Source organism: Phaseolus vulgaris, chromosome 5 (assembly GCF_000499845.2).
Source record: "Phaseolus vulgaris cultivar G19833 chromosome 5, P. vulgaris v2.0, whole genome shotgun sequence".
NCBI classification, from domain to species: domain Eukaryota; kingdom Viridiplantae; phylum Streptophyta; class Magnoliopsida; order Fabales; family Fabaceae; genus Phaseolus; species Phaseolus vulgaris.
In genome coordinates, this window is record NC_023755.2 from 21,489,217 (window position 1) to 21,498,341 (window position 9,125).

The 9,125-nt window shown below is 32.5% G+C and overlaps 1 protein-coding gene, 1 long non-coding RNA gene and 1 other non-coding gene across 4 annotated transcripts; all 3 read right to left on the reverse strand.

The window, feature by feature from the left end:
- Nucleotides 1-3,513: 3,513 nt before the first annotated feature.
- Nucleotides 3,514-3,587, reverse strand: TRNAN-GUU (transfer RNA asparagine (anticodon GUU)). Its single transcript has one exon. It is a non-coding gene; the product is annotated as a tRNA-Asn (tRNA).
- Nucleotides 3,588-3,853: 266 nt separating this feature from the next.
- LOC137835285 (uncharacterized) lies at nt 3,854-4,332 on the reverse strand. Its single transcript, XR_011085061.1, has 2 exons — nt 4,199-4,332; nt 3,854-4,092 (listed from the first exon to the last, which is right to left on the reverse strand). It is a non-coding gene; the product is annotated as an uncharacterized lncRNA (long non-coding RNA).
- A 349-nt stretch (nt 4,333-4,681) lies between these two features.
- On the reverse strand, nt 4,682-7,954 carry LOC137835284 (beta-glucosidase 18-like). 2 transcript variants are annotated; one of them, XM_068643727.1, is made up of 12 exons: nt 7,712-7,954; nt 7,458-7,524; nt 7,285-7,343; nt 7,125-7,200; nt 6,966-7,040; nt 6,654-6,741; nt 6,222-6,474; nt 6,028-6,143; nt 5,686-5,938; nt 5,469-5,571; nt 5,153-5,261; nt 4,682-5,060 (listed from the first exon to the last, which is right to left on the reverse strand). In XM_068643727.1, the coding sequence occupies exons 1-12, from the start codon at nt 7,856-7,858 to the stop codon at nt 4,814-4,816; spliced, it is 1,593 nt and encodes a 530-aa protein (XP_068499828.1). In that variant the 5' UTR covers nt 7,859-7,954; the 3' UTR covers nt 4,682-4,813. The 2 variants fall into 2 exon arrangements, with proteins under 2 accessions (XP_068499828.1, XP_068499829.1); XM_068643728.1 differs by having other exon boundaries at nt 7,458-7,593; nt 7,712-7,853.
- Between the last annotated feature and the right edge of the window lie 1,171 nt (nt 7,955-9,125).

A 9,125-nucleotide genomic window follows, 5' to 3' on the forward strand; every position in this document is an offset into this window, starting at 1 on the left:
TAATGCATAACTTAAGTTTTAAACATTCCTTAGTTGGTGGCTTTTGCTTCCATTAACACCTTAGCACACAACCAAATGAAATATAAAATGTATTAAGTGAAGATAAGAAACAAAATTGATGGAGTTCTTGGTGATTGTGCAGGAGCCAGGATTGTTTCAAAACCAATACGCAAGTGTCCACTTAATAGAACTAAGGTAACCACTTAATTCTTTAGGTTTAGAACATTCCTAAGTTGGTGGTTTTTGTTTCTATTAAAACCTTAGTAACTGTAAATGTACATGAGCCGAAATTGGTGGAGTTGTTCGTGATTATGTACATGAGCCGAAATTGTTCAAAAACTCATACGCAGGTGACCACATAATTGAACTAAGGTAACCAGTTAATTCTTGTTGCATAACTTTAAATTTAAAACATTCCTAAGTTGGTGGGTTTTTCTTCCATTTACACCTTAGTACAAAACCAAATGAAATGCAAATGTATTTAGTGAAGATAACAAACAAAATTGGTGGAGTTGTTGGTGATTATGCACATGAGTCAAAATTATTCAAAAACTCATGTCTACATAATTGAACCATGGTAACCAGGTAATCCTTGTTGCATAACTTTAAATTTAAACATTATCATGTTCGTGGGTTTTGCTTCCATTAACGCCTTAATATATTACCAAATGAAATGCAAATGTTTTGAGTGAAGATAACAAACAAAATTTGTAGTGTTGTTAGTCATTTTGATGAATCACGATATATTCAAAATCTCGTACATAGGTGTTCGCATAATTGAACCAAGGTAACCAATTAACTTTATGGTTACTTATACATAATGTTCTACACATTCATCTTTTTTGTGGCTACTATGATGATAAGTAAAATCAAATCACTTAATTTTTTTATGGAGTGTAAGTTTAGTTTTTCTATAGATATTTCTAAAGCAGTTTTTCAAAGTTATCAATAAATTATTATCAATTTTATATGATTCGTCTTGTGTAAAATGTGATATCCAACAATCTAAGATAGGCTCTGTCAAAGGAACTAAGGAATCATCACGATTGGGTGGTTCCAGTACTGTAATTTTTAATTTGTATAGAACAATGATGAATAAATTGTATCTTTTTTCTTACTAATTTTAGTGAAGCATTGAGAGGGAAGAAAATAAACATATGAACTAACATTACTCGTGCTTAACTTCAGTATACTTACAACAGTAGGTCGACACATACATGGTGTAAAAATGAGATGATTCATTACAATACCATGAACACTAATAAAATAGGTAGATCAGATAACTTAAAACACAAAACTTTTAGTTTCAAGTACATTGTACTTTTGTCCATTAATTTTTATTTATACCTTGATCATCCATTATAAAATTATAGTTTTAGGATAAATATGTCCAACTCTACCAAATGTAAGTAAAGTCGCCTTTGAAAGAAATCTTATCACCACATATTCATTGATGGTAGTGATTATATTTTCAAAAGACCATAGATAACTATTGTGTTAACAAAGACAAATTATATCATATTCATCCTGCAACACCAATGGAATGTTTTAGTTAGTGTAGACATCAAAACATTTAAAATGCTTTAAATATCAAATTTGAATATGAAAAATTCAAATAAAAAAAACCTCCTAAAATTTTAAATTTTCAAATATACCATAAATGCCAACACATTTGTCCACTAGTTAGACTAGATATGATAAAACATTTAATATAAGGAAAGATTATATAATCCCATAAATGACAAACATATACAAACAACAAGTCTTTCACAACTTTCTAATCTCCAATGTCTCAGCGAACAACCCTTGCAATAACCACCCCGGCCCATCACCCAAGGCCAACACACAAACCTATACACTAGTGGGAAGACAGTCACCACATGCAGAGCGGGCCAACGAACAGTTATACACCACACGACCACATGACCCTGACACCACACACAATGACAACAAAGAATAGCAAAAGAACGACATCAAAGAACAACAAAAGAATAGTAAGATAAGAGCAAAAGCAAGAGCAAGAGAACTAAAAGACGGAAACGCAGGCGGGAATGAAAAGTCTCTCTTCAAATTTCGATTTTTGATTGTAGTTGCCACATCATTCTACTTAAGCCACGTAATTCTACTACTGACGCGTCATGCCATGAAGGACTTTGTCAAATGTGTGTGGTTGACAGAGGTGTCAACATATCAGAACTCTTTTATTTTATGCTAAGAGGAACAATGAGAACATTTTTTTGGCGACAATGATTAAATTAGAGGCCCAACAAAGTTAGTAAATGGGCCTAAAAGCCCAATTAAAGAAAATACAAATATTTTTGGAAGTTTCTTTCTGCACCTCTACATTTTTCTTCCTACACCCTTATATTTTTTGAAATACCAAAATTACCCATTCACAGTTTTGAGTATTTTGGAATATTGGTTATGTAAGAAAAAATTTCCGAAATAGAGATTCCGTAAGCAAAGGGAGCTTCCAAAATGGAAAATACGGAAGATAAAAAATCATTCTGAAATATTCATTATGGAACACATTTTTTTATTTTTTTTATTTTTAGATTGGTAAATTCATAATTAATAAAATATGTTCCAGAAAATATATTTCAAAAATATTTCAGAAAGAACATTTTTAAAAGGGGTAAACAATCTTCTTCGAAAATAATGAAATGCAATTTGTTAGGTGCAGGAAGAAATAACCAATATTTTTTAAAATAACAAAATTAAATTCATCAATTTAAAAATATAAAGACGCATATTTTAAAAAAATAGACTTATATAATTTATTAAAAAAAAACCCTAATTAGTTTATTTTAAAAAAATAACTTGAATTTAAAATTTTGAATTATAAATAATTTTTTAGTGTATAAACTTTAAACAGTAAAATAAATTCTTTAAATAAAATTTATTATCATATTAAAAAATATACCTCCTCTTTTAGAACTCGAAATCGTCGAGTCATCATTTCAGTCCTCACATAGAGAGGGTTCAACAATTAAGTAAAATATACCTTTTTCATATAACATATAATTTCAATCTTAATATTTCAGTATAATAACAAGTATTCATACAGTAACTATAACATTAACATAATCATTAATTATTAAGTATTCTATTTGAGTTTTAATTATATCTATTGACAATATGTTAAGTATGAACATTAACATAAGCATTATGGCGTAAAAAAGATTTATAGTGTATTAATCTATTATTATTTTTTTCATATCAATAAACATTGTCTATTAATGCAAATCGACTTATGTTAGTCAAAATATTGTATTAAAATAGGTGTTGATACAATTTTCAAATACTCGCTTCACAATAAACTTATCAAAACATTTCCCATTTGTTTTGGTTTACATAAAAGGAAATAGAAAAGAGAATGAAATAAAAATAACTATATTTTCAAAAATAATTCGTTAAGAAAAAAGTTTTTGAATTATAACAAAATTGTTTTGTGTACAATTACTTGGCTGAACCATAACCATTAAACGAAAAAATAAAATGGTATAAAAAAAACGCTAGAAGGAGGGCTTGAACCTCCGACCTTGTGGTTAACAGCCACACGCTCTAACCAACTGAGCTATTCCAGCTTGATGTTATCAATATGTTTACAAATTATGATTTATGTTAGTTATTTTTTCGTACAAATTTAAGCCTTGTCTAGCATCTAAGAAGCCCTAATTAAGCCTTCTCTTCTTTCATGCATGTAAGTTCTTGGAGGTGAAGAAATACTGCTAGCCAAGAAAAAGACACCAAATTGTCTCAGAAAAATATGCATTTAGAAAATCCTTCCTACTTCAAAAAATAGCATTAATTTCTTTGGAATATAAGAGATTTCAAGCATATTGGTAAAAGATATTGAAAGTGTTTTAAAAATAAAAGTTGTGAAGGAGCTTGCAGTACATTGTCTAGGTTCAACAATGAATTCAAACATTTGCACTATGGTGGTTCAAATTTGTGAATTTGTCTCTCCTACAAGACCCTTTTTGCTTGCTAATGTTGTGGTTGTGGGTTCATAATTCTTCAACAAAACATGGTATAAACAGAAAGATGGCTAATTCTCCTTAGACTAGATCAATTGTGATCTGCACCCACCTGCACAAAAAATGTCTATTTTGCCCTTAACCTTCCGGTTATCTATGTCCACAACATAAATAAGGCAGTTCTGGATCTACAAGTTTGGAACTGAGATGTGCCTTACTGATATGAGTATCCGCATTCTTATTTGGACACAGACGTCAAGATATCTGCATCCATATGTCACTCTCTGAATCCTGATATTCGGTAACAACTTCGAACAATTTGCAGCTGCAACCACCACATGAAAGCGAAAATGCTTACCTGAAAAGGCAACTCTACCGCACCCAATAGTAATGCTTTGGCCTCCACCACCACCATAGCAAACCACTACACCACTACACCACTACCACCTCCACTCAAAACGCCTCCACCACAATAAAAGAGTTCCTCTGCAGTTATTTTTTTGAAATAAAGGTGATAAGGGCAGTTTAGGATTTTAAAATAAGTGTTGGGTGCAGACAAATAATCTGATGTAGGGAGAATTAGCCCAAAAAGATAAGTGCTACTCATAAGATTTTTCAAACATACTATCTGATATTGATCAAATATTTTTGTAGACTGTAAAATCACGAGTGACACTTGTAAAATTCTAAGTTCCAGAAAATTTTGAGAATTCCAACAAATTTTCAATCAACAATTAAATATGGTAAAGAGTATGTTGCTGGTATTCTAACATGAAAAATTATCTTAGTTTAGGTGTGGGTTCAAAGAGTAGCATCCATGCATTTCAGCTAGTTCAAATAACTTTGAAACCAAAAGTCATTGCATCTTTGCTCCTAACATATTGCTCACTCAAGTCTTGTTTGCTGGTGTTGATAGTGTTGTTGAGGAAACTAGAAAACCATTGAACAGAAAGTTTGGGAATCCGCTCAAGAGTGTCTCTATTCACATAATAAAGACCATATCTGATGCCATAGCCACTTGCCCATTCAAAGTTGTCCATCAATGACCATATCATATATCCTCTTACATCCGCACCTTTCCTGCACATAATAAAATCCCTCCTTGTAAACAAAGTAACTAAGAATAGGCCTTAAGCAATGTTGCTACTCCTATTCCATTCCCCATCACTCACCTTATGGCTCTAAGTAGAGCTGCAAGGTAAGCTTTATGAAAATCTACTCGTTTGAAATCTTGTAGTAGATCATTCACTGTCTCATCCGGTTTGGGTGGTGATGAATATCCTGAAACAATTTTCATGTGGTCATCCGTAAGTTATTAACTAATACCTTCACAAAAACAACCCTCAATAGTTAAGGTTCCTTGTCCCTTGATGCAAGGTAAAATGTTTGAGATTACATTACTCATTCATTGGTCAAGCAAGCAACAACCCAGGAAAATAAAAAAATGGGAGAAAATGAGATCATGAAAGGCATATAGTTTTAGCTCACCATTTTCTGTAATATACATGGGCCTGTTATGGTATCTTATCTTGATGTAGTCTACAATCTTCTCAAGGCCACTGGGAACCACAAAGAACCTTGGGTTTCCTGTCTACTTGAATAAAAGAAAATGTATCACAGATTATGTTGAATTTTTTTCCTTTATCAAACATTTAAGTAAACAGTATAACACAATGGTTTGAGCAGATGGAGGACACAGTAGAACCTGATCACCAATAGGAATGCCATCTCTTATTCCGGTTGTTTCTACAAAGCCTCTTATTGGACGATCTGCTCCTATAGGACAAGCAGAGAGGGAGCAGTCCTTGGCATAAAGAGTTCCATAGTTATTGATGCCAATGAAGTCAGAGCTTCCTTTTATGAGATTCTTCTCCTCATGAGAGAATTTTGGCAACTGGCTTCCAAGAATAGAGCGCATTTCAGCAGGGTACTCACCAAAAACCAAGGGATCTAAGCACCTACAAAATATCAGAATTTTCTTGTGCTGCTAATCTTTTCATTAATAAAGTACATAATAATTTATGATAGTACTTACTAACCAACTTACCAGGATACAACAAAAGACAATACTCTTTTCACAGCTTGTCTATCATATTCTTCGTCTCTAAGAGGTTCATACATGAAGGTATGAGCAACAATGCCAATGACTCCACCTTGCTTTTCCTGGATTAGTTTATCAATTAGAAGCCCATCTTAGCCTTTAATCCTTTCTCCCCTACTAGAAAATGTGACAACAAATACCTGAAAATGCTTCCGGTACAACTCAACAGCCTTGGCATGTGAAAGTAACATATTGTGCATGGCAATGAGAGGCTCAACATCAGAGTTACCAGCAGAGCAATTTCCAAAAGGTGGGGAGCAGTGACCAGGGGGATATGTTCCTCTTATAAAGGCAAAGTCTGCAATTAGGTTTGGTTCATTGATGGTAGTCCAGTACTTAATCCTGTCTCCAAAGCTCTTGAAACAAATTTCAGCAAAGTAAACAAAATCTCTCCTACAATAAAAGAATACACGATTTTCAAAGGTTTACAGTAAACTTAGCTTAAGTTTCAGGCTTCAGTTATGCTGAGGAATTCATCAGCTTAGAGGGCAATTTCTTAGAAAAAGTGGCAAATTTCCAAAATTTCTAGCATTTATATCATAGGGCTGAAATAGTAAGATCAGCGCATTTACTGTATCAGGGGACTAAGCCAACCACCATATTGTTCTTCCAGTTCTCGTGGCAAGTCATGATGGTGAATTGTCACAAATGGCTCAATCCCTGGAGTAAGCACACCATCTTCAGACTTAGGTACAACTTAGGATAATGTCATGCGGTTATAAACATAAATATTAAATATGAAGTTCCATAAAACAACTGTAGTTTTCTTTTCTAGGGAGAGTTAGTTCTTGTGTCTTGCCAAAAGTGAATGTCATCAATCTGAAGTCAAAACAAAGTAGCATTATTGTGGAATATAAAGAACAACGTGGGCAATTTTACTTCACCTCTAAGCAGCAGATTGTCTATGATTTTGTTGTAGAACTTTATTCCACTTGGATTTATGTCCCCATATATCCCTCCTGTTAATGAAGACCAAATTGATCAGAATATTTTTGATGAAAGATCAAAAGAACTATTTATGTGTATTATTGTTAATTACTTACTAGGTAGAATCCTTGTCCATGAAATAGAAAATCGATACACGTTAATCCCAAGAGAGGACATCAACTTGATGTCTTCCTGTCAGTAAGAAGGACACTGATTAAGTAAGTCAACGATGCTATATTATAACAAAGAAAGGTAAAATATGAAGCTGATATTTACCGAATATAGATGATAATGATCATCTGCAATGTCACCATTCTCATCATTGCTTATCTTTCCTGAAAATTTATCAAATTCCATGATGATCATTCAGGTTCATCATCATAATTTCATAACTTTATGCACAACAAGAAATGAAGATAGACTTTTCATATTCCACCGACACAATTTACCTGGAATATGACTAAAAACATCCCAGTTGCTTAACCCCTTTCCATCTTCAAGAGGTGCTCCCTCAATCTTTTATGTTCAGAAGAAAAAAATGAAAACCCCCATTATAAAAACAGCAACTTTTAAATATTTCAGAAACTGAAAAGGAAAAGTAAGGAACCTGTAACTCCAACAAAGTTGGTATATTTCAGGGAAAAAGTTTATAGAAACTCCAACGTTAATTTGAAGGCAGGGAAAGGTAAAGTAAAAGATTTACCTGGTAGGAGGAAGTGGATGCTCCGAAGAGGAACCCTTTTGGGAATTGAGATCTGCTGATTCCATCTTCTAACCCAAGACAATTTTGGACATGAGAAGAAACACTGCAAAGTAGTATCAACAAAAGAGCCAGTTGTTTTTCCAACATAATCGCTTTTGTCTGCTAGTGTTAGCCAAAATGTTGAAAAGATAACATAACTGAATCACGTGGCTCACCAAATTCTGTTGTTTAATAATGACATATCATATGATTCAGAAAACGTCTCTCTGCTAAATAATTCCCATAATTCTTTAACTACCATTATTATTTGCCGCCATTGTGGATGATTAGGAAGATGATTTAAGTGAGTGAATTTGTAGTGATTTAAGAGAAAAGTGGAAAGAAAGTGAGGTTGTTTGAATTAAGATATGTTAGATTATACTTGTGAGAAAAGTTGATTGAAGTTTATGAATAATATGATAGTCATTAAGAAATTAAGAAATTTTTATTGTTTTTAAAATGTATTAAGAAATTAAGAAATTTTTATTGTTTTTAAAATGTATAAAATATAAGCTTGTAAATTTACCTTTCTTTAAAAAATATTTAAATAATAAAATATGAATTTTTTTTTAAACTTGATTTAATTAAAATTTTATAAATACATATAAAATATATTTTTATAAAATAAAATTAAAATTAAAAATTAATTTTTATTATTGTTAATATTATTATTTAATAAATTTATTTTAATTATTATTAAATATGTAATTATATTTATATTTTTTTTATTATTGTTTATAATTTATTATTATTATTATTATTATAAAAATTATTTTAATTACTATTATTATTTATAATTTTTTTACTTTTTTTATATATTATTCCTATTTTAAATTTTAAATATATTATTATTATTTCATAGTTTTTACATTTTATACCGACCAGTCATCGGACCTCGAGAACTGGAATGGGGAGTCACGTAAGCTGGGTCCCACAAGCGGTATAAGCTAGCGTGTCGAATAGTCGTCAGACGTCGACCACAAAGGAGGGCCGAAGAGTCATTAGGTATACAGGAGGGCCGATGACTCCTCAGGCAGTGACACAACAAATGGGGTCGCGAGAGGTGGGTCCCAGAAGAACATATCAGTTATCAGTAAAAGCACCCAAAGATAAGGGGAAGCCCTAGGTCACGAAGAGTTCATGTGTGGTGTGAATAGTGCATTCAGGCGCAACACAAGTAAAGAACCACGGGAGGCGCTAAGGCCCATTAGGGTTATGATTTTCAGGGGTAGGTTGCATACATGGCACGTGAATACTTAGGGTACCCAAAGAACAGGGCCCCCAGGAGGGTTGGTGCATGATTTGGTACCTTGGTGGCCATCCTGTTAATTGTTGCACTCCAGTCAAGGGCAATCCTACGTGCTAGATTACGCTA

Excerpts from the sequence above, each read along its gene's own strand:
- LOC137835284 (XM_068643727.1), bottom strand. The coding sequence starts at position 7,858 with ATGTTGGAAAAACAACTGGCTCTTTTGTTGATACTACTTTGCAGTGTT. Across the intron at positions 7,344-7,457 it reads TGTTTTTAGTCATATTCCAG|GAAAGATAAGCAATGATGAG; the intron begins GTAAATTGTGTC and ends ATAAATTTTCAG. Across the intron at positions 7,201-7,284 it reads ATCATTATCATCTATATTCG|GAAGACATCAAGTTGATGTC; the intron begins GTAAATATCAGC and ends TCTTACTGACAG.